This window comes from Panthera leo, chromosome B3, assembly GCF_018350215.1.
Source record: "Panthera leo isolate Ple1 chromosome B3, P.leo_Ple1_pat1.1, whole genome shotgun sequence".
NCBI lineage: Eukaryota > Metazoa > Chordata > Mammalia > Carnivora > Felidae > Panthera > Panthera leo.
In genome coordinates, this window is record NC_056684.1 from 42582505 (window position 1) to 42606953 (window position 24449).

General features: G+C 45.2%; 1 protein-coding gene across 12 annotated transcripts; it reads left to right on the plus strand.

The window, feature by feature from the left end:
• Positions 1 to 215: 215 nt before the first annotated feature.
• On the plus strand, positions 216 to 24004 carry C2CD4B (C2 calcium dependent domain containing 4B). Of its 12 annotated transcripts, XM_042941835.1 has the most exons (7): positions 217 to 584; positions 1452 to 1638; positions 6084 to 6232; positions 9065 to 9186; positions 9656 to 9803; positions 13544 to 13656; positions 22265 to 24004. In XM_042941835.1, the coding sequence occupies exon 7, from the start codon at positions 22689 to 22691 to the stop codon at positions 23895 to 23897; it is 1209 nt and encodes a 402-aa protein (XP_042797769.1). In that variant the 5' UTR covers positions 217 to 584; positions 1452 to 1638; positions 6084 to 6232; positions 9065 to 9186; positions 9656 to 9803; positions 13544 to 13656; positions 22265 to 22688; the 3' UTR covers positions 23898 to 24004. The 12 variants fall into 12 exon arrangements, 11 of the variants coding, with proteins under 11 accessions (XP_042797777.1, XP_042797769.1, XP_042797771.1 ...); XM_042941837.1 differs by lacking the exons at positions 6084 to 6232; positions 9065 to 9186 and adding an exon at positions 4194 to 4309; XR_006203532.1 differs by lacking the exons at positions 9065 to 9186; positions 22265 to 24004 and adding an exon at positions 18032 to 20072 and having other exon boundaries at positions 238 to 584.
• The last annotated feature ends 445 nt before the right edge of the window (positions 24005 to 24449 follow it).

A 24449-nucleotide genomic window follows, 5' to 3' on the forward strand; every position in this document is an offset into this window, starting at 1 on the left:
GGAGGAAGCCGCCGCTGACCGACACAGCAGGTGGGACAGAGCCCAGGACTGGCACCAGCGAGCTTCCACGGTGCACCCCCAACGTCTGCAGCCCAGCCAACGCGCAGGGAGGTGAGGTCTGTGCGCTGAAGGCGGGACTAGCGCACGGGGGCGGGGCTGCCGAGGGGCGTGGCCGCTCGCGCCAGCGGCACACCAGCTCTGCCATTGGCCAGGCTCCTGCGAGGAAGCCCCAGAAACCCTGTCCTCACTGGCTAGTCCCTGCCCCAGTCACCCTGGAGACCCCAGCGCCCTGAGGCCCCCTGGCTGCCGTTGGAAGGCGTTGGCCACTCTCCTCCTCGCTTCCTGCCGTTGAGTTGGGTTCGCTGCTCAAGGATCACGTGTTGCTCCTGCAGGCCCATGGGGAGGCTCAGCGGAGTTGCAGAGCCCCAAACCTGAACTGTTGCCAAGACCTTGAACCATATATTCTTGTGGTGACAGTGGCCTTAGGGGAAAAATTTCTCTCTCCGGGGTGACTAGGTCAGAGCTGCGCAAGCCTTCTTAAATAATGCAACTGACCTATGTGGTGGCCTTTGGAGGGACCACGGGTAACTTTCAAACCCTGTCATGGGAGGGGGGTGGATTACAGAATGGATGTTAAATTGGGTGACATTTGTAGTTACACCCATAAATACTGAGTTCGAGCTGCCAACTAGGCAGATAACTCCTCTTTAGGTCAGGCTGAGGATTTTTAGCCAGCTTCTCTGCAAGAGGGAAGCAGACATGTTTCCTGCTCTTGTGAGTGGTATCTGTGAGACCCTAGTAGTCGTTTTAGTAAAGCCTGCAGCCAAGTCACTGACTCAGCCTCTCCACCCAGCTCACAGATTCCTGTCACCACCAGAGAAGCCTAGGGGTTACTACCATCCAGGACATAACCTGTTTTCCTTCTGTTCCTTTCTTTTCCCTATCAAAACCCTCTCATTCATCTCTTATGGTAAAACCACGTACCCCTCACTGCCCACCGCTTCTCACTAGATAGGGGGAAAACTAATTAACAAAATTACTTTTAAATCATTTTGATGTCATTGGAGAAGTCACTTAATAGTTAGGTGTGCTGTTAGGTTCAAGGGATTAAACAAAGGATTATTGCCCTAAGTGAGTTCCCTCCCTAATGCAGACATTCTGACTGGTAAGGTTAAGTAGGGTGTGTGAGCTGCATAAGGCTCCAATATTTGTCTGTTAATGCGGCAAATATTTCTGGTGGTCCTGATCTGGAACCCTGAGATATTAGGTTGAATCTAGATGTGGGCTCCCCAGAGTTGCTGGGCATTGTGGGATTGGGGGGGGGGTTGTTTCTTGAAGCCAAAACCTCTGTAATGAAATAGATACCAACTGGGGTGGTAAGAAAGGTGGGGGAACTCTTAAACCCTACTTTAAAATAGGCTAAACCTATATGTGAATGTTCACATTCATAGTAGTGGTAACTAGAGAAGACTTACCGCAGTCCTCAGCGACCCAGAGGAAAAGAGGGCGTGACATCATTGGATAGTCACTTCTGATCTCAGGGACACATGTGGACTCAGAAGAAAATCACTTCTTCCTTTCTCCTCAATTAGCACCCTGTCTCTGTAAGGGGCCTGGAAAATAGAGATGATATTGAAGGTAACTAAAAAGCAGTCCAGATGTAATTTTAAGGGCTGTTAAGAATTGGGATCCAATCTTGAGACTGAATACCCTTCGGTATGCAAGGTCTGGCTGGAGAGGGGTATCAGAGTTGCTGGAGTCCTGGGTGGAGGGTGTTATGTGATATTCATTGTTAAGCAGGTAGTCACTGTAAATGGCATCTCCATGGTCTGCTTAGATGTTCTCCCTAATCGGAAGGATACTGGATGTATGATCAGTTGTACGTCCATGTTCTAAAATGGAAAAGTCTTGTTTGGTGATTTGCTTCTTTCGTCTCTTAGCTCTTCCCTCCGTGTTATCATCACTGAAGTGCCTGAAGTTAGCATGAGCTGTTTGTTCCACACTGAAAACCTGCCTTCTGTGGTGCTGGGCTGGGTGGTAAAGAGTGCTGGATTCTGGTGGGAACCTGCAGTTGAATTCCTAAGTATCCTAAGTTCTGTCCCTTCCTCCAACTGTGAGATCATCTGATGAGGCCAAAAGCCTCTGAAACCCAAATTAGAGCTGGCAAGAGGGAGCTTGCTGAGGTATCAGCCCTGCCGGAGACGGGAAAATGGGGCAGGGACTTGAAGAACTGGTGGTGGGGTGGAGCAAGCTTTCTTCCCCAGCTTCTGGGTGCTGGTTGGGGCCTTTGCTCTCTCTTGAAAAGAGGACCCGGTGCTGCCTCTTTGGAGCAGAGTGCTGAAAGACAAAAGGCTGGTTGTTCCCATGTCGCACGAGGATGCACACTGTTGAAAGTGTCAGTTCCTCTGTTGATGGTAACTGGAAGAACTTTTGGGGTGACTTTGAAGGAGCCAGAGAATAGGTTAGAAAACACACGAAGAGAAATTTCTCGTCCCTCGGGATAAGGCAAGAGGGAAAGGGAATTAATTACTTCTATTTACTGGACCTGTGGGCCTTGCCTTTTTGGATAGGCACAGGATCCTCTTCTTCTTAGCTTTCTACTTAGGCAGAAACTCTGTGAAAGATAAGTTAACATTGAGGAAAGGGCACAAACTTAGAAGAAAGAGAAGGCTGTGGCAGAAGCAAGAAAACCAGAAGCAAAACCTCCTTCCCTCTGTGTGTTTCCTTCTTTCTTCCCTCCTTTCCTTCCTAAAAACACGGAGTGTCTACTGCATGCCAAGTTCTAGCTAGGTACTGAGGATAGAAGATGAGAAAGACTCATTCCTGGCTCCAGAAGAGCTCATACATAGTGGGGAGATAATGTCATGGCTGACTGTAGGGCGTGGGGGTGAGAAGTGGCCTTCTGAGGACTGCCTTTTCTGTGTATGTAAGGAGGGGGCTAAGAAAACAAGAGACCCCTAGAGTGGGTTCTGAAGTTACCTTTGTAATTGCTACAGGGCTGAGGGTGGAGGACCAGGCGACACACATATACAGAGGATTCATACTGTCCTTGTGGCTTCTCTTTGGATGGTAGCTGGGGTGGTGGTAAGAGGGGCCGAATGGGAGTCTGAAGTGAATCAGGGATACCATGCTTCCTGTGTCCCCCGTGCCACACTCAGAGGCACAGTGGCAGGGGTAATGTTATCAGCTCTCCCCTCGCTGAAGTACCTGTGTGCTGCTGTGAGTTGTCCGGCTGCAATTCACCTTGAGTCCTTCCTTGGTCATCACGCTATGTGCACAAGGGAGAGCAAGGAAGTTGAGAGATCTGAAAAATACAAAACGAGGAAGAAAGAAGAAACACCCTTATCCCAAAATAACAGTGGCAAAACTGAAGAAAAACATTTTGGTGTCCTGTTTTTAGGTCCCGGATGTCCAGGAAGCCCAAGGACCAGAGAGCAAATAATGCTCTGATTGGAGAATCTTTGACGTTTAAGGGCAGGTTAAGGGCCTCTGCTGAGGCTGGGGGAGAAACAGAACAAAAGCTCCTAGGTTTTCACCCTTTGATGAGAGAACCTCTGTGGGGGGAAGTGCTTTTGTGCAGGGATTTAAAAACTTTCATATTCTTAACAGGTGCAAGGTACAGAGAGTTCCCAGAATGTAGGTCTCCTGAGGGAGTCGTGTTTGTTGTAAATCTAGGTTTGCTTTGCAAATCAGGCATTGAAGAGTAGCTGTGAGTTTCCAGAGTTTGGGGATGTCACCAGATTGGTAGGTCCTACCTGGACCTGGGAGACCTTTCCTACATGGTTTATTTTGAAAGTATTCACTGCTGTTAAAGCTAATTGGAGGAGGGACTTAAGGTTGCCTGGCCACAGCCTGAAGGAACCTGGAATTAAGGCAGCATCTGGATAGATACTCCAACCCATAGACACAAAGCCAGGTGAAGGGCATTGACTCTTAGTGCTGTCATTTGGCCAGATGTTTTGAAGAGTGTTTGGGGTACTAAGGTCCCGTAATGACGGCCAGTGCTTTAAGTTGGGTAGATATCTTTACTAAACCACAGTGCCATATTTTTCTCAGTTTGACATGGGCCATTGAAAGCTTTCACAAGATTGCCACAGTCCTTGGACAGCATTTGATTGCCACTGATCTAGCTCAGCTCTACAGCCTTAGCAACAAGGGCAAGTCAATAGCTTCCCCATCTTTGCTTTGAGCAGATGGCCAAGAAAGGAGTTCTGCATCATCAGGAATATGGCCTGAAACTTTGCGGAGGTTCTGAAATTTCTAGCTTATGGATTGCTTAGGGGTTCTCACCCTGCTTCCCCCATAGGAGGTATTTCTCTATGGCTATTGAGCAAATTTCCCAGCGTCTTAATCTTTTATAAAGTTTGGAAGTTTGTTTTCTGGCTCTCATATTTCCCTTTTGGTATGTGTATTGCGTTTTCTCAGATGATTTTGGCTCTTCTTCCAACTGACTTTCAGCTGTTCTTTGCGAAAAAGGCCAGACAATTGACTACATTGAAAAAACAAACAAAACTAAACAAAACCCCCAAAACCTGTGTGTTTTACCACTTCTGGCATCTGGGTTTGTTTTGTTTTCCTTTAAATGGTGGTTAGTTTCTGTACCCAAAGGCCTGTACTTCTAACGGCATACTTTATGGTATCCTTGCCTGGGAATAATGTGTGATGGGCTACAATCTGTAGTCTCTCATGGTCCCCTCATGCTTGTTTACTTTTTAAAAACCCTTGTTGAGGGGCGCCTGGGTGGCTGAGTGGGTTAAGCATCCGACTTCAGGTCATGATCTCACTGTTCATGGATTCAAGCCCCACATCGGGCTCTGTGCCGACAGCTTGGAGTCTGGAGCCTGCTTCGGATTCTGTGTCTCCCTCTCTCTCTGCCCCTCCCCTGCTCACACACACTCTCTCTCTCAAAAATAAATAAAACATTTACAAAAATTAAAAAATAAAAACCTTGTTGAAAGGGCTTGCCATTGAATTCCCCTTGGGTAGCCAGGAAGGACCCCAATTTCAAAACTGAAAATATTAGATGTGAAGATGTTTTGAACAAGGAACAAAAAGCCTGTATTCTAGTGCTGGCACTGCCATTATTATCCATGTGAACTCTGGCAAATCTCCAGATTTCTTTGGGTTGCGGTTTCCTCATAGGTAAAATTGGGATATTAATACCTACCTTACAGGGTTGTTATGAGGATTAAATGTGCTCTGTAAGCTGTTGTGCTATACAAATATTTGCGAATTTTTGTTATGATTTAAGAGCCATTTGAACGTATTCCATGACCACATAGCAGACATGCTAATATTTGTGCTATCTGATCAAGGGTTTTCATGGTCATATACTGCATATTTAAATTGCTGGAACAAAATTTTATGTTTCTGTATAAATGTTTTTGTGTGGAGAGGGCCCATAGTTTTCACTGGTTTTCTAAAGGGGGTCCATTATCCCAAAAAGGTAAAAGTGCTTTAGAATTGAAAAAGTGAGATTCAGTAATGGAAATAAATGTATTGCTTCCATAACCCCCCCCCCCCCGCCAGTTAACACATCTGCAATAGAAGTTGCAATGCTTTTTGGAGAGCGAAATTGCTAATGTGGCCTAGTACAGAACATTTGAAATTGGGACAGAAAATCTTGGCCATATGGTCATGGTAGCCATTAGGTTATCCAATTGCCTGCCGTGTGAAGGTGGAGGTAAAACGAACTATTAGCTATGTGGCCCTGAGAAAGTCACCTTACCTCGTGGAGTCTGTTACCTCATTTGTAAAGTGAAGGATTTGACTTAAAGATTTCCAAAGTTCCTAGTCTGAATTCTCTAGGGAAGTGAGATCAAAGCTGGACTTGGATGGAGCCCTTTGCGGCAGAAATGAATGGGGCTTTGTGTAAGAGGAGAAAGGAGGAGTGTCAGGGAGACGAGGAGGGGCAGAGCACGCAAGGAGCCCCATTCTTGATAAAGCTGGGAAGCAAGCCTGCTGAAGGGAAGAGCCAGAGTAAGGGGGGCAGAAAGAGAGCTGGTGGGCTACTCCTGAAGATTCAAGACTCTGGTGGACCAGAGACTCAACCTCCACATTTCACCCTGGGTCTGACTTGCCAGAACACAGGTGATCCTCAGTGAGCAAATCCTCTGCACTCACAGAACTTGCAGTTCTCTCAGGAGCAAATGCCTGGAGTCTTCCCTCTTCCCACATCAGGTGGTTTGGCTGCTTCAGGAAAATGCTGCCCTCCAAATGCCTCAAGACACAAGTAAGTCCTAGGGGTAGAAAGGCTGTTGGAGGATTAAGAGAACCGCATATCTGTACTGTAGGGTGTACTGGAATCCTCACCCCCACAAGAGGAATTTTAGGGGAAAGATCCTTATTTTTCTAAATCACTATGATACATTATTGTTAACTATAAGCGAGTCCATACCTTATATTAGGTTCACAATTTGTGAGTGGTGTGTGTGTGTGTGTGTGTGTGTGTGTGTGTGTGTAGCATGTTGGCATGTTTTAAAAAGTAGGTTGAGGCTATCTTGTGTGTAGATTGACTAGCTCATCATATGGTAGGTTTATACTGAAGTGTCAGAGAAACTACCAGATTGTTCTCCAAAGTGGTGGTACCATTTTACATTCCTACTACCAGTGTATGAGCGTTATCCTCACCTACACTTGAGATAGTCTTTTAAATTTTATCTATCATAGGTTTAGAGATACCTCATTGCGCATTAAATTTGCAATTCCCTAATGACTAGTGATGTTGAGCATCTTTTCTTGTGTTTATTTACCATTCACATATTTTCTTTGGTGAAGTGTCTACAAGTCTGTTCTCCTCTCCATCTTTTTTTTTTGTTATTTTTTTAAGTTTATTTATTTAGTTTAAGGTTTATTTATTTACTTTGAGACAGTATTCTCATACTCTCATGAAAATGGGGGAGGGGCAGAAAGAGAGGGAGAGAGAGAATCCCAAGCAGGCTCCCCACTGACTGCGTGGGGCTCAATCTTATGAACTGTGAGATCATGACCTAAGCTGAAATCGAGTTGGGTGCTTAATCTACTGGGCCACCCAGGCACCTCCATCTTCTATTATTTTTAAGAGTTCTTTTTGTATGTTAGATATAAGTCCTTTATTAAATACATCATATGCAAATGTGTTCTCCCAGTATGTGACTTGTCCTTTCATTTAATAGTGTCTTTTAAAAGAGCAAAATTTACTTTCTTTCTTGAAAATAAATAAACTTTAATAAAAATGGGGGAGCCTGGGTGGCTCAGTCAGTTAAGCATCTGACTCTTGATTTCAGCTCAGGTCACGATCTCATGGTTCATGAGTTCAAGCCTCACATCCAGCTCTGAGCTAACAGTGCAGATTTCTTTCTCTTTCCTTCTCTCTCTACCCCTCTTCCCCCTTTTTCTCTCTCTCTCTTAAAAATAAACTTTAAAAATTGGCAAAATTTATAATTTTGATAAAGTACAGTCTATCAGTTTGTTCTTTTATGGATTGTGTTTTGGTGTAGTGTCCAAAAAATTGTTGTCTAACTCAGGGTCACAGAGGCTTTCTTCTGTTTTCATCTAGAAGTTTTATAGTTTTAGATTTTATATACAGTCCTATGATCCACTTTGAGTTAGGTTATAATTTGTATATGGTACTTCAAAGTATGGCTCAAAGATTTTGTTTGTTTTGCATATTATATCCAATTGTTCCAACACCATTTATTGAGAAGACTATTGTTTCTACACTGCTTTTCAACTTTGTCAAAGATCATTTTCCCACATATGTGTAGTTTATTTCTGAACTTTCTATTGTCTTCCACTGATTAATTGTTGATTAAAAAAAATTAATGCTTATTTATTTTTGAGAGACAGCATGAGTGAGGGAGGGGCAGAAAGAGAAGGAGACATAGAATCCGAAGCAGGCTCCAGGCTCTGAGCTGTCAGCACAGAGCCCCACGCAGGGCTCGAATCCACAAACCCTGAGATCATGACCTGAGCCAAAGTTGGACGCTTAACCAACTGAGCCATCCAGGCGCCTCTAATTGTTGCCTTTTATGTCAATGCCACACTATTTTGATAACTGTAGCTTTATAGTAAGTCTTGAAATCACATAGTATTTATTAGTTTTCTGATTTCTTTTTTAAAGTTGTTTTGGCTATTATTCTAGGTCCTTTGCTTTTCCACGTGAATTTTAGAATATACTTGTCAAAAATGCTTGCTGGGATTTTTATTAGGATTATGTTGAATCTATACCTTAACTTTAGGAGAATCGCCATTTTACTACTGAGTCTTCTGAATTATAAAACATGGAATAGCTCTCTATTTAAATTTTCTTTAATTTCTTTCAGCAACATTGTGTGGTTTCAGTTACAGGTTTTACACATCATTTGTCAGATTTATCCTAAGTAGTTCATATTTTTTAGTGTTGGTACTAATAGTACTTTTTAAAATTTCAATTTCTAATTGTTGCTCATATTTACAAATACAACTGAGCTTTGCATATTGATCTTGTATTTTGCAAATTTGCTAAACTCACTTATTCTAATAGTTTTTTGAAGATGGCATCAGATTTTCTATAGAGGCAACCTTATCCTCTGTGAATGGACAGTTTTATTCCTTTTCCAATATGGATGCTTTTCTTTTTCCTGCCTTATTTGACTAGTTAGAACCTCCAGTACATGCTTTGCAAATGTATGTATAATCCTTTTTTTTTTTTTACCTTTATTTATTTTTGAGAGACAGAGAGAGACAGAGCACAAGTTGGGGAGAGACAGAGAGAGAATGAGACACAGTATCTGAAGGAGGCTCCAGGCTCCGAGCTGTCAGCACAGAGCCCAACACAGGGCTCGAACTCACTAACCGTGAGATCATGACCTGAGCTGAAGTCAGAAACTTAACCGATTGAGCCACTCAGGCACCCCCAATCTGTGTGTGGCAGGCACTAAAATAAAATGTACATTTTTGGCCTGACAAAGAGTTTACGTGTATAGTATATCTTACAGGGACAACACAAGTTCAATAATATGAGTTCTAATTGTAATAGTTACAGATGTCTCCACGATAATTATGTGACTAGATAGTTAACATTTCCTTTCCCATTTAAATCCAGTCTCGGTTGGAGTTCTCACTTGAGGAAGTCAACAAGAAGTGTTCTGTGTTTGTCATTTCCCATGACTGTTTCCCCACCATGTGGGTGTCCCAGGCCTGACGGGGAGACCGGTTGGTGGGGAGGTAGGTGGGTCCCTGCTGGCTCAGGCTTCTCCCAGGCAGGCCTTTCTTCCCCTGGCACCCCTCACCTCATGCTGGCCACAGACCCTTGGTGCCCCTCTCAGTACAAACATGGGTCCCCAGCCCCCTGGGTGGCCCCCTGTGTGCCCTTCTCATTATGAAGGAGGAAAAAATACTTTTACAACCTATTTCCTCTCTGGAAATTCAAGGTGTTTTTCAGAAGTTTCCTTGTTCACGACAAGGGGATTTCAATCCTTAAGGAGCGACTTGATGGCTGTCGGCCAGTCTGGAGCAGCCTCAGGAAAGTGACTGAGCCCTATTTGAGCTGGCTCACTTTCATATTTCCCAGGAGAGGAAACAATTGTACGTTTCTCTATTCAAGGACCAGAAGTGTAGAAGTGATCTCTGCATGCTGTGCTGGGGATAGGTGGCTCAATTCTTATGAGGGTTTTTACTTTTTTTCCTTTTTTAGGTTCTGAAATTGCCCACCCCCACCCCCTTCCCTCTATTCCATTGGGTTGGGAAGCCATTGCTGACACATGGATCGGACAAAGTACAATTTAGCCACTGTTACGGGTTCAGATGATATGTTGAAGATCTAACCTCAGGTATCTCAGAATGTGAGTATATTTGGAAATAAGATCTTTGTAGATGTAAGGAGTTAAGATGGGGTCACACCAGAATAGGTGTGACCTATTCTATTATCCAATAGAATTGGTGTCCTTATAAGAGGAGAGACACAGAGACGCAGACACAGGAGAGAACGCCATGTGATGACGAGGCAGACATTGGTACTCTGTAGCTGCAGGACAAGGACCTCCAAGGACCAGAAGTTAGGAAGTGGCAAGGAGGGAGTCTCCGTTGCAAGTTTCAGAGGGAGCATGGCTCTGCTGACACCTTCATGTTAGACTTCTAGCCTTCAAGGTCATAAGACTATAAAGTTCTGTTGTAAGCCCCCTGACTTGTGGTACTTTGCTACCCTAGGAAACTACAGTAGTCAATAGTAGGAAACAGCCCTAGGAAGCAAATGTAGCTATTGTCACAAAACCTTTAACTAGATTGCTCTGGTATTCGGTCTTGCAGTCATAATCTGCCCTGTAACTGCTTAGAGAGATCATCTATTCAGATCTTCTGGTGAAAAGTATTACTGTAGCTCTAGTAAATAGTCAACGTATGGACATGATTTAGGAGCTGAGAGGTCCATTTCGAGTTTAGTGAGGCTGAAGGAAAGCTAACAGAGTAGCCGGGGACCTGGGAAGTCACTGTCTGGATTTGGCTGGGGGCCAGGAGGGGCTTCCTTGTGGGACCCTATGTGGCTGCTCTGTAGAGTTCATGGATTCTGAGAAGGAAGCCCAAGAAAGGAATTTGAAGGTTACCTGGTATCATTGACTGTCCTGTGTCATGTGGAGAAAACAAGATCTGCCTTAAGCTCTTTACCCAAGGGCGGGCTGGTAAATAGTAGAGACAGGCCTGGAGTCCTAAGCATCCTCAGATGCGGGTCGGTGTTCGTGCCCCAGCTCTGGACTCCCTTGTAGGCCTGTCAAAACATGGTGCAAAGTCATAAAGAAACTCTGAGAAAGCTCCACACTGACTCCTCAGAACTAGTAAGGGCCGCAGACTGGGCTTTGGGGACAGGTCCACCAATGTGTTGGAGCCTCAAGTAACTTCTGAAGGCAATGGTAACATCACAGACTTGAGGCTCATGCATCAGATAATAGCGTTTAGATCCTACCTCTGTGGTTACAGACCAAGTAATGTTAGGAGGCATTACTGAAACTCTCTCAGCCAGAATTTACCTCTAAAAGCTAGGTAATTGTAAGCCTGCAGGATTGACGAAGGGTCAGATAAGGGACTTTTTGCAAGGGCGTGGGCCAGAATAGGTGCCCACCAAAAGGAGATGTCTTTCTTCCTCATTTTGTTCCTTTCAAGTTCTCCTCTGGGTCTGAAAATTTTAACCTGATATAATAAAAATGAGTATAGCAACAAAATACAGTTGCTACCTTTACTGCTACGACTACTACCATAAAATAGATAAGAGTTGCTGAGTAGATGCCAGACAATGTCTCATAATGGCTTTACATGGATTATTAATCAGCATAACCCCAGGATATAGTTACAATTGTTAACCCCACTCTATAGATGACAAAACTGAGGCTTACATAAATTAAGAAATCTTCCCAGGCTCACAGAGACAGATAGTGATGGAGGTGGGCCCAGACAGGCCGTGGCTAATAGGAAAAATCAAAATGAGCATCATTTAGTCTCCTGTATCCATCAGGAAACTAGAGGAGAGTCATGTTGCAAGGCAGGAGGACCAGAGGCTGTTTACATCTGATTCTTTACAGTTACCAAAGTCTGTCCATTTATTGCATTTGCTGAGTCCTCGGCAGCTTTAAACGACTTGTGGCTTTCAAATGAGAGCCAGTAGGTGAAGTGTAGCCCAGATAAGATAACCCAGTAATTTGAGATAATATGTAAAATGTTAATGTTTTCAAGGAGTAGTGGCTGTTGTACTCAGATCCATGACCAGACAGACAATATGGTTTATACATCTACATGATGGTGGAATCCAACTTGTAAGATCTCTACCTCAGGATTGTCCCGGCTATTTGAACACACTCAACGATAAGGAGCCCTTAAGGAAGCCCTCCTTACGTTTAGGGAATGCTAACTAAAGATTCTGCCCATTGGTGGATTAAAAGCCTAAATACGAATAAGCAAAACTTTTAAAACATCAGAAGAAAATTAAGAAAAATATCTTTATGACCTAAGGGCAGGGAATTATTTCTTGAGCAAAATCACAAAGGAAAAAGTTGATATATCCAATTACATTCAATTTTTAAAACTCCCAGGGCACCTGGGTGGCTCAGTTCGTTAAGCCTCTGACTCCTAATTTTGGCTCAGGTCATGGTCTCACAGTTCACAAGTTCGAGCCCCGTGTCCAGCTCTGCACTGACAGCGTGGAGCTTGCTTGGGGTTTCTTTCTCCCTCTCTCTGTCCCTACCTGTTCTCTCTCTCTCTCTCAAAAAATAAATAAATAACGATTAAAATTTTAAAACTACTATTTCCCAAAGAGATCATAAAAGTGTCCAACATGTATATATATGTATAAAAGAAGGAAACAACAAAATAAAAATATAAAAAATGAAAGACTTTTAAAAGAAGTTTAGGGAAGAAAGCTGAATGGCTAATTAACATATGGAAATTTGCTCAATCTCAATTGTAAACAAGAGAAATACAAATTAAAACTTTGATTTTTAACTTGCTGTATTAGTTTGTTAGGGTTGCCATAACGAAGTACCATAGGCTAGGTGGCTTAAACAACAGAGATTTATTTCTCTCTTTTTTTTTAAATGTTTATTCATTTTTGAGAGAGAGAGAGATACAGAGTATGAGCAAGGGAGTGGGAGAGAGAGGGAAACACGGAATCTGAAGCAGCTCCAGGCTCTGAGCTGTCAGCACAGAGCCTGATGGGGGAGGGGGGCAGGGCTTGAGCCCACAAACCCAGAGATCGTGATCTGAGCCGAAGTCAGATGCTTAACCAACTGAGCCACCCAGGTGCCCTTTTCTCTCTTTTTTTAAACTACTGAATTCCGGTTAGTTAACATACAGTGTAATATTAGTTTCATGTGTACAATATGATGACAGAGCTTTATCTCTGCACAGTTCTGGAGGCTAGAAATCCAACCCCAGGTGGTGGCAGCATCGATTTTTTCCGAGGGTCTTTCTCCTGGGCTCGCAGATGGCCGTCTTCTCCCTGTGTCTTCACATGGTCCTCCTCTGTGCATGCTTGTGTCCTAATCTCTACTTAGAAAGACACCAGTCCTATCGGATTAGGGCCCATCTTAATGACCTAATTTAACCACAAATACCTCTTTTTCTTTTTATTTTTTTAATGTTTATTTATTTTTGAGAGAGACAGAGACAGAATGCGAGTGGGGGAGGGGCAGAGAGAGAGGGAGACACAGAATCCGAAGCAGGCTCCAGGCTCCGAGCTGTCAAGACAGAGCTTGACATGGGGCTCGAACTCACGAACTGTGAGATCACGACCTGAGCCGAAGTCGGACGCTCAACCGACTGAGCCACCCAGGCACCCCAACCACAAATACCTCTTTAAAGATCCTACCTCCAGATCAGTCACATTCTGAGGCACTGAGTTTTTGGACTTCACATATGAATTTTGGGGAGACACAGCTTAGCCCACAACACTCATCATATTAGCAATATTTTAAAAGCTGATAATACAAAGGTAGTGAAGGATGTGGAACAACAGAAAATATTGTCTACTGCTGAAGAGAAATGAGATTTTGCATTAAAACCGAAGACGCAAATACCCTCTTACCAGCTATTCTATTCCTAGAGATGTACTCTCAAAAACCTGGACCTGGGTGACCGAGAAGACACGCATACAATTATATCAGCACAAGAAACCCTGGAAATAATCCAAACGTTCATCATCGGCCAGAGAATAAAGTATGTTTACACAATGGGATTCTCTCTGGTGGTGAAATGAATGAGCGAGAGCTATACATGTATATGTAAATGAGTCTTGCAAACAGAAGACGATAGACAATGTAGAATAAAGATAGGCAAACTGCAGAAGAATATTTCTAATCTTCTCATTTTTATAAAGTTCAAAAACAGAAAATAAACAGAATGATTTTTAGGGATATATACATATGGCATAAAACTAATATTTAGAAAGAGAGAACAATGAGCCCCAAATTCGGGATAATACTTAGCTCTGAGGCAGGAAAGAGACAAGAAGGGTGGTCGAGAAGGATTATAGGGGGCTTCAACTATTTTGAAAATAGCTTATTTATTAAGCTCGCTGGTGGATAAACAAGTGTTCACTATATTATGGTTGGGGTTTTTTTTTTTTTTACATGAAGTAAATGTCACACAATTAAAAAAAAAACCTAGAAAACCTACAAAAATTGAAGCAAATGTGAATGGGGTCTAGATACTATGGACAGTGAAACAAAAATAAGTCTTTAACGGGAACTTTGTTTTTGGTCAATCTTCTAGTAGTTAGTGATGGAAAGGAGAATGGAATACTTGAAACTTTGCTTACTGCTCATAGAGAAAAGGCAAGTAAGTCAGTGACCAACTAGAATGAAGCAGTTGGTTGGGGATCAAGACCAGAGGGGTACTTGGGTGGCTCAGTCGGTTGAGCATCTGACTTTGGCTCAAGTCATGATCTCATGATCTGTGAGTTCGAGCCCCATGTCGGGCTCTGTGCTGACAGCTCAGAGCCTGGAGCCTGCTTTGGATTCTGTGTCTCATTCTCTCTCTGCCCCTCCCCTGCTCACACTCTGTCTCTCTGTCTGTCTGTCTCTCTCTCAAAACTAAACATTTAAAAAAAAAAAGGCCAGAACAGTTTGGGGGCACCTGGCTGGTCAGTTGGTGGACCATGCCACTCTTGATCTTGGGGTTGTATGATGGGGAGAATACTTTAAAAATTTTTTTAACATTTATTTTTGAGACAGGGAGAAACAGAGCATGAACAGGGGACAGTCAGAGAGAGAGGGAGACACAGAATCTGAAACAGGCTCCAGGCTCTGAGCTGTCAGCACAGAGCCCGACATGGGGCTCGAACTCACGGACCGCGAAATCATGACCTGAGCTGAAGTCAGACACTTAACCGACTAAGCCACACAGGCGCCCCATGGGGAGAATACTTTTTTAAAAAGTCTAAAAAAGACTGGAACAGTTTGTTTCTTAGACAGCCTGTGAGAAAGGTACAAGCTGCTCCATGTTAACTGCTGTGTTCATCAAGTTAATAAGTCATCTCAACTACTTGATTTGAGTTACCATAATAAATTGGTATCATAATGTAAATGCACCTACATGGCTGAAAGTTTGAAAGACTATTTGATCTAAGGAAATTGAAATGACGTTAATGACAATGAACATAACTCGAATTAAGCAATAACAGTTGTATTAAGACAAGCACCAAAGGAAAGAATACAATAACTCCCTTAGAGTGGAATTAAAAAGTTAATACTAGCTTCTCACCTGGTTCCTTTTTAGGCAAAAATAGGAACAATTAAGGTAAATTCTCAAAAGGAGAAAAGGGATAGATCTAAAAACATTATTCTTAACCTCAAATGAACTTAAAAATCTGTTAAAAAAGACAAGATACGTGAGCACATAGAAAAAATACCCAGTTAAATAGCAGTTCGACTGTGACTAATTTTAGCAAACATTCGACTACCAATGTGCCAGTCCTATGCATGGTTTCTGGGGTATGGAGGTGAGACGCAGAGTCTCCTTCAAACAGATCTGTGGGAGAGGCAGACAGGCAAGCAAACGTTTTGAATACCATATGAGAAGCACTATTATAGCAGAGGGCACGGCCCAACCTGGAGAGGTCAGGGAAGGCTTTCAGGTGGAGCATCTGCTTGAACTGAGTCTTCTTCTTCTTTTTTTTTTTTTTTTTTTTTTTTTTTTTAAATTTTTTTTTTCAACGTTTTTTATTTATTTTTGGGACAGAGAGAGACAGAGCATGAACGGGGGAGGGGCAGAGAGAGAGGGAGACACAGAATCGGAAACAGGCTCCAGGCTCCGAGCCATCAGCCCAGAGCCTGACGCGGGGCTCGAACTCACGGACCGCGAGATCGTGACCTGGCTGAAGTCGGATGCTTAACCAACTGCGCCACCCAGGCGCCCCTCTTCTTCTTTTTTTAAAGTGTTTATTCATTTATTTTAAGGAAGAGAGAGAGAGTGCATACAAGCACAAGCTGGGGAGGGGCAGGGAGAGAGGGAGAGAGAGAATCCCAAGCAGGCTCCACGCTGTCAGTGCAGAGCCTGATGCAGGGCTCCATCTCATGAACTGTGAGAGTGATCATGACCAGAGTCAAAATCAAGAGTCAGATGTTCAGCTGACTGAGCCACCCAGGCGCCCCTGAACTGAGTCTTAAATAATGAAGAGAACTTATGAAGGCAGATGGCAGCTGGGCTCATCGGGTAGAGAGAACAGCATCAACAAAGACATGAGGTGAGTGAATATGTGCTTTCAGGGAGCAGAGAGTACAGGGACTGAAGTCACAGGCATGGGTGTAATAGCTGGAAATAAGGCTGAAGATAGAGGTAGGGAGAGGCCAGACCGTGAGGACTCTTGTACTCCAGGCAAAGGAGTTGGGCTTCATCTAAAGGCAATGAGGCACCACATTAGGCTTTAAGTCGGGGAGTGATGTGATCAGGGGTGTTTCTTAGCTCCTGGGAGAAGTGGGTAGGGCAGGCTGACTGGAGGTGTGGGGCGCTGACCAGGGCAGCCCCGAGAAGCAGGCACAAAGAGATCAAATTGAATCCCTGGAGGTGAGTCAGAAGGGGAACTTCAGAAAAACTCTGGGAACAGCAGCCTTTCAAAGGTGGGCAAAAGCAGAAGAGAGTAGCCAGAAGGAGATACATGCAAATTTGCTTAAATCTCTTGAGTAACTTAGTTCCTCATGATAATTCACGTCCAAGCTGCTTCAGCTAAGAAACAAGCTTTCCAGTATATTTTATAAACACCTTGGGCCACAGGCAACTGAAAACATTGTTTTGGGAAAAGATCATCAGCTATGGGGTCAAGAACAGGGTTTGAGTAATCACTCAGCCAAGTGCTAGCATCTCAAAGTGCTGAGTCTCAATGTCATTAGCTGTAAAATGAGCATTCGATTGATGTGATTTTTAGGATTAAATAAGCATGCTATTTGTAAATATGACTAGAAGTACTCCGCACATGGAATACATAACGTGTACATAAACGGGATGCATCTCTGACATGAGAGGAGAAAGCCCAATAAGCTGAAGACTCTTAAAAGGTAACCACAGGGGCACCTGGATGGCTCAGTCGGTTAAGAGTCCGGCTTCAGCCCAGGTCATGATCTCACGGTCCGTGAGATTCAAGCCTCGCACCAGGCTCTCTGCTGTCAGCACAGACCCCGCTTCAGGTCCTCTATCCCCTTCTCTCCCTCTGCCCCTTCCCTACTTACATGCTTTCTCTCTCTCTCTCTCTCTCAAAAATAATAAATTTAAAAAAAAAAATTTTAAAGGTAACCACAGATTAGACAGTTATCTGGAGGGAGAAGCAAATAATAGGAAGAATCTAGGCACTCCTCTTCAGGGAAAAAAAAAAGGAAACTGATAAGGAAATTGATAAAACTAACCTTGATTTTCATTTGTTAGCTTGATAAACATTTAACTGTGATAATATTAATATTCTGCAATTATCTCAATGTGGATAAGGAATTCATTTTTAAGTTGTTCCATGTGTTTTTCATTAGCCATCTTCCAAAGGTTTCAAATGTAAATATAGAGTTAATATGTTTTAGCAAACTCAGCAATTTTGAGCATTTAACATGGGAAACTTAATCCAAGGAAATTATTTCAGTAATAATAACCAAAATTTACTGAGCCATATTATGTCCTTTGTGCTTTCTATGTTCTCTCCCTAATCCTCACAAAATAGAGGTAAGATAAGATTAATAGATTAGAGTGGGCTCAGAGGATTTTACTCACGTGGCCAAGGTCACGCCAGTAGAAAGTGGCAGAGTAGGATTGTGAACCCAAGTTTGAGAGACTCCAAAAATTCGCTGCCATGCCTTCCCTTCACTCTGTGAAGGAAGATCACAGAAAAGGGGCCTTTGACCGAACCTGGGCAGTCATAGAGGGCTTTTGCGAGGATGTGATGTTTGAACAGAGTCCCAGGAATCTTGAAAGCGGGTGGGGGCAGGGTGCAGAATATGAAAGGAACGGGAAACAGGAAGCTTGCAGAGAATAGCTTTATGATTTACAAAGTACTTTCACATGCAAGTTCCCATTCTATCTTCAGGAAAGAATGTTCATTTTTCCCACTTAATAGATAAAAACAAGTCATATCAGAGGTGCAGTGACTTGCTCAAGGACCCAGAAAAAGTAAATTGCAGGACTAGAGGTCAAAGTCAGCTCTTGTGATGCCAGATCCTGGACTTCTGCTCTAGTGCTGTCACAGATATAAAGAAAAAACCTTCACTACGTATTTTCCATTATAACTTCATTTCTGATTTTATCTGAAATGTTACCAGATTTTGTCAGTACTCCGCTTACTTCTTTCATTTTATCTGATCATGTAGGCTTGCTCAAACTAACTTTCAATGAACCAGGGCATAAACTGAAAAAAAACTTCAATACCCACAAAAAAAGAAATTGTGTTGATGTTTTATATTCCCATCCAGTTCTGGGCTTTGAAACCGCATCTTTATCCAACTGTGATGTTAAGGGATATATAATTTTGCATATTGTTAATTTCTTTGAATGCTCCAACAGGAACATGCTTTTGTGTTGCTCCAGTCTTTTTGATGATGGTTTTCCATGACTGTATTTTTTTCTGTAAAGGAGACAAGGCCATTCCCACACCATTGGACATTCAGACTGGTTCTTCACTGGTTTTCCAAGGCTAGTGGACCGTGAGGGTCCTGTAGGATTTCTCACTACCCCAAGCCTTCCCACTAGAGCTTTCTTTCACTGCCTTCACATCTCGTCCATCCCATTCTAGGGGGATGGGTATTGGATATGTGTCAACTGGGACCTCATTCAGGGTTCTTTACTCAGATAATTGCATGCCTTTTCCACTTTTACCAAGTCAGGCTCTAGTCCCTAAATTCCCTAGGTCTTTGTTACGTAAATCACCTCAAAACCCATTTTGGAACAAAGTATGGTATAAATAAAGAGAGTGAATAGACTTCCTGGGAGGATAAGGATTCTGCTTCCAAATGATCCAACACTACTGTGCAAAACGAGTGATTTCCTGCTTATAACAATTGCATGTGTTAATCTGTTAGGTGCTGGTATAAACAATAAGGTGTATAGTTTAACCCAAGGCCTGGGAACAAAGGTCTCTTTCTCTTTTACTTTAGAAAAGGTGATGGATTCAGAAGAAATAGCTTTGAGGGAGGCACTGTAGGGAAGCGGTTTTAAGCACACAGGATAATGAGCCAGTTGGATCTGGATTCTTCTCCCAACCCTGCTTTTAATGGCTGTGAGCCCCTGGGCAAGTTGTTTATTCTCTATGAACCATAGTTTCTACATCCTTAACTTCCTTAGAGGATTGTTTAGGGATTAAATAAGACCCAGTATATAGTGAAGGTGGAGTAAACATTAATATTATCCTTGGGATGGTTTCTCTGGAATTACAATTTCAAAACTTTTAATACAAGATAATAACACACACAAAATAACGACACAACTGGAGTGATCAGAGTTTCCACTGAAGGGTTGTTTTTCACTTTTTCCCAGTGTGATTTTCAGAATCAGGAAGAAAATCAGGCCTCTAACTGTGGATACAGCCTGCAGCTATGGGCTTAAATGAATGAATGAATGACTGGAGTGTAGTCTTGGGTAAATAATTTAATTTCCCTGTATCTCACTTCCTCTTCTGTAGAATACTGATTCATGGAAAACTAATGGTTTTGGAAAATCCTCTAGATAGAGGCTGGGTTTGCAGCTGTGCTTATGTTGCCCTATGAATATGAAAGTGCTAGCAGCATAATTCCTCAAATCCCACGTCCTGTTTGGTGGCCTTTACCCACCGATGGAATATTTGTGTGTTCGTGTCACAAAAGCCCTTGGAAGAGCCATTTTCATTGGGATCTAACTTGCAGTGAGCTGGCACATTGGCAGGACATAATGCAGGTGTGCTTCGCTTTAGAGAAGACCACATGCCCACTAATTTGCAGATTGGCCTGAAGAATCAGAGGGAATGATCCAGGCAGAGATTCCAGACGCCTCTCTGCTTGCAAGTTGGGCTTTGGCAGGAATGGTTTCTACTTTCTGGTTGCATGATTCATGCTTGTCCCATCAAAAAAGGACATTCTAAAGGAGAACAGTGATCAATTAAGACAGAAAATATTATGGGGCACCTGAATGGCTCGGTTAAGTGTCTGACTTTTTTTTTTAACATTTATTTATTTATTTATTTATTTGAGAGAGAGAGAGAGAGAGAGAGAGAACAGGCACGGGAGGGGCAGAGAGAGAGGGAGACACAGAATCCGAAGCAGACTCCAGGCTCTGAGCTGTCAGCACAGAGCCCGACGTGGGACTCAAACCCATGAACCATGAGATCGTGGCCTGAGCCGAAGTCGAACGCTCAACCAACTGAGCCACTCAGGCGCCCCATCCCACTCTTGATTTCTACACAGGTCATGATCTCATGGTTCATAAGTTCGAGCCCTGTGTGGGGATCTGCAATGACATTGCATAACCTGCTTGGGATTCTCTCTTTCTCTCTGCCCCTCCCCCACTAGTGTTCATGATCTCTCTCCCTCCCTCTCTCTCTCTCTGTCAAAATAAATGAACTTAAAAAACGGGGGGGGGGGGCACCTGGGTGGCTCAGTCAGTTAAGCGTCCAACTTCAGCTCGGGTCACGGTCTCGCAGTTCATGAGTTTGAGCCCCACGTGGGGCTCTGTGCTGACAGCTGGGGGCCTGGAGCCTGCTTCAGATTCTGCATCTCCCTCTCTCCCTGCCCCTTGCCTGCTCACACACTCTCTCTCTCTCTCAAAAATAAACATTAAAAACAAAAACAAAACAAAAAGGGAAAGAAAATATTAATTACTAACAAAAGGAAACATTCACTCGTCTTATCTCTAAGGATTTGGAAATAATGGTACTTAATATTGAAAAGCAAGGATAATGGAAAATACTTAATAGTAGACTGACTTGCTTTAAGAATTAACATTCTGCGTGTAAAGTGCAATGCAATCCACACATGCACACAATGCCTGACACACAACAGACTTGGTGAATTATAATGAACTGAGCGAATGGAGATGAAGAAAGGAAAGAGAGAAGGAAGGAAGAAATTAGCCAAGAGCTGGGCCTTAGGAAACAAGGTACGATTCATCGTTTCAATGACCCTAGGCAAGTATCTTAACCTGAGCCTCAGTTTCTCATCTGGTAAACAGAAGCAATGTCCACCTCACTGGTTTGTTGTGAGAAACCGAATAATGCAGGTAGAGAGAGATGTGGTTAAAAGCACCTGACAGTCATAAGACCTGGATTGTAGCTCAGGTTCAATTCCACACAATATAATTCACTCAAATATTTACTGAGCACTTATTATTTGCCTGGCATTGTATTCCAGGTGCTGGAATTGGATAAAAATTAATAAGACAGCTAGGTTTGTCCCTTGTATAGGGCAACTGGGATGGAAGCAGGCCCAGATTCCAAATCAGAGCACTTTTATTTTACCTACATTCAAAAGAGGTCCCCCCAAAGTCCCTGAGTCATGCCAGTCTTTGCCCTCAAGAAACTCATAGTCTCTTAAGAGACACAAACCTGTAAACCAAAAATTCCATAGCAGCATGCTAAACACAGCAATGGTGGTATATAAAATATGTACGGAGGGAATAAGGAAGGGCTGAGGAACTGTAGAGGGGGAGTCCGGTAAAGGGTCCTGAAGCGGATGCTGTCTCGCTGAATTATGGAAAACAAACAGGAGTTCCTACAGAGAGAAAAAGAAAGGACATTTTAGATAACAGGAAGCATTACATGCAAAGCCAAATAAATAGGAAGTTGCTAGTTCCAGGTTCTGCCATTAACTGACTTTATTTACCTTTATGGAATTTCCCCAAGTCCCTCCAGCTTCCAGTTTTCTCATATTAGAAAATGAAGTTTGGGGCATGGAGGGGGGAAGAGGCAACATAGATTTTCTGTAAGGGGCTTTCTAACCGGTACCTCCCCACTGAAGCAGAGAGAAAAGGGTAGCGTTGGAAACATCACGTGCTATTTTTAGGGTATGAGCTAGAGGCCCCATCTTTTGTGACAAAAGATGATCGTCTGCAGTCGTCCAGAAAGTTTTGCGTAATTCACCCACTTCGCCAGTATTTATGGCATTGACTGAGCCAGGCTGTATGCTAGTACGGAGGCCACCATCCAGCAGAGGGAGACGTGTAATAAGTACACGAATACCATGGAAACCATATTGGTCGGCTCATGGCGGGTGCGTGGAAGCAGTAAAATAGAAGAACCTAGGGCATGTCCCTGTGCAGGGTGACAGGATTTAGCTCCTACCAAAAAGGAACTTCCTGCTTCCTCGTCCTGTTTCATCTTCTCCAACAGGCCGCTAGCATTTTCCACCACCACAAATTCTCCCTGGGCAGGGCGACCAGGCGTCCTCTCTTCACCTGCAACCTTTTCCAGGCCTGTGTAAGGGGCTCCAGGCACGCAGAGTGGATGCAGGTCCCAAGACTGACCGGAGGGTCACACCCAAGCACCCACTGCAGGGGCCCCAGCGGCGGCGGGCAGGGGTGACTTGGAAGGCGGGCTGTCCCCTGGCTCCAGGGGTTGGGCTCTAGGCCGGCTGGGCGGGACTCGGGCTGCCAGTATAAGACAGGAGCGCCACCGTCCTGGCCAGAGTGCTGAAGCTGGCGCCCCAGCCAGGACCGCGAGGCAGCCGGCCCTGAACTTGCAACTCTCGACCCACAGTGACTGAAGAAGAAGGAAAGGTCTGATTTCGATTACTTCGTTTATTTAGTACCAATGAATGGAAGGCGGGCAGGTTTGTGGGTGGAGGAGAGCTCGGCTTGGATTGGCCAGGGGCCAATCGCAGGCCCGCTGGTACCCCTCGGGGGGCCCCCGTAGCGGTCTACACTCAGCAGCTTCTCTCTCGCGCAGGAGGGCCTCCTGCCACCACTCTCAGCCTCAGCCTCGGAGGATGCGGCTCCTCGGGAGACTCCGCGCCTCCACTCCGGAGCCCGCTTTCTCCAACGTGCTCACTCCGGACCGCATCCCCAAGTTCTGCATCCCGCCGCGGCTGCCCGCGTCCTATGCGCCCGAGTCTCCGCCTCCGGCCGCCGCTCTGCCCCGGCGCTGCGCAGCCGAGCCGGACCTGTGGCCCAGAGGAGCCGACGACAGCGCGGGGCACACGGACTGGGACCCGCGCTCGCAGGCAGCCCTATCGCTGCCGCACCTGCCCCGCGCGCTCACCGCCTACGGCTTCTGCGCGCTGCTCGAGAGCCCGCACACCCGCCGCAAGGAGTCGCTCTTCCTCGGGGGCCCTGCAGCCGCCCGGCTCGTGCCCCGGGACTCGGCTCCTGCCTCCGCCCCCGCGCTCCCCGCGGGCCTCCGCCCCACCCGGGACGCGCCCGCCCCGCCGGCCCGCGCCCGCCGCCTCCTGCGCGCCCCCGAACGGCTGCTGAGCCGCGCGCTGCGGGCCCGGACGAGCCGAGGCCTGGTCCGCGCCCCCTCCGTGTCCAGCGGGGACGGCGACGAGGACGAGGAGCGCGGCGCCGTCTCGGGCCCCCCTTCCCAGGCCCCCTCCGCGTCCCCGCCGCCGCCGCCCTGCCCCGGCCCGCGTCCCGAGCGCCTGGAGGCCGAGGGCACCGTGGCCCTGGGCCGCGCCGGGGGCGCCCTGCGCCTGGCCGCCGAGTACAGTCGGGCCAGCGGGCGGCTCCGCGTCCGGCTGCTGGGCACCGAGGGCCTGGCCGCGGGAGCCGCCGAGCCCCCCGCCGTCGGCTGCCGCGTCAGCTTCGTCCTGCGGCCGCCGGGCCAGCCGCGCTCGCAGCGCAGCGCCGTGGTCCGGCGGAGCCGCAAGGCCGCCTTCCACCAGGACGTGTGCTTGGACGGGCTCTCGGAGGAGCAGGTGCGCCGCCTGGCCGTGCGCGTCAAGGCCGAGCAGCGGGGTCGCGGCCTGGAGCGGGGCCGCCCGCTGGGCCAGGGCGAGCTGCTACTGGGCTCCCTGCTGCTGCCCTGAGGGCGCCCGGGGCTCAGACCGCCACCTCGGGGCGCCCTCGGACCGCTGGCAACTCGGACACCGAAAGCCGCTTCGGACAAAATAAACGTTATTTATTCATTTTTCAATTTATGTTCTTGCTTTATTGACATTTTAGTTCCTAGGTATCTGTTTTTGTCACTGTTTATTGGTAGTGAAGGAAAAATTAAGGATGCTTTTCTCTATTCATAGCTTACCGTCCTTTTTTCCTAGACCATTTTTGCATTCAAAGGCAAAAAGGTGAGCTTGTGGCTGGAAGGGAGAAAAAGGAACTATACCCAATATGCCTTGATTATCCTCCTTGTTTTTTATGTCAATACTAAGGGTCTCTTACTGCTTTTTCAGTTATTCCTTCAGAATCATGCCCAGTGCTAAGATTCACATAGAGTTTGACATATTTGATGTGGCATAGGTTCTATTCGTGCACACACACATCAGAGTCAGACATTCTGTAGTAAGGATATCTTGGTGGGTAAAGAATTTCTTTCTTATTAGGAAAACAGGTTTCTTTTGAAAGTGAAGTCTTTAAAAAAA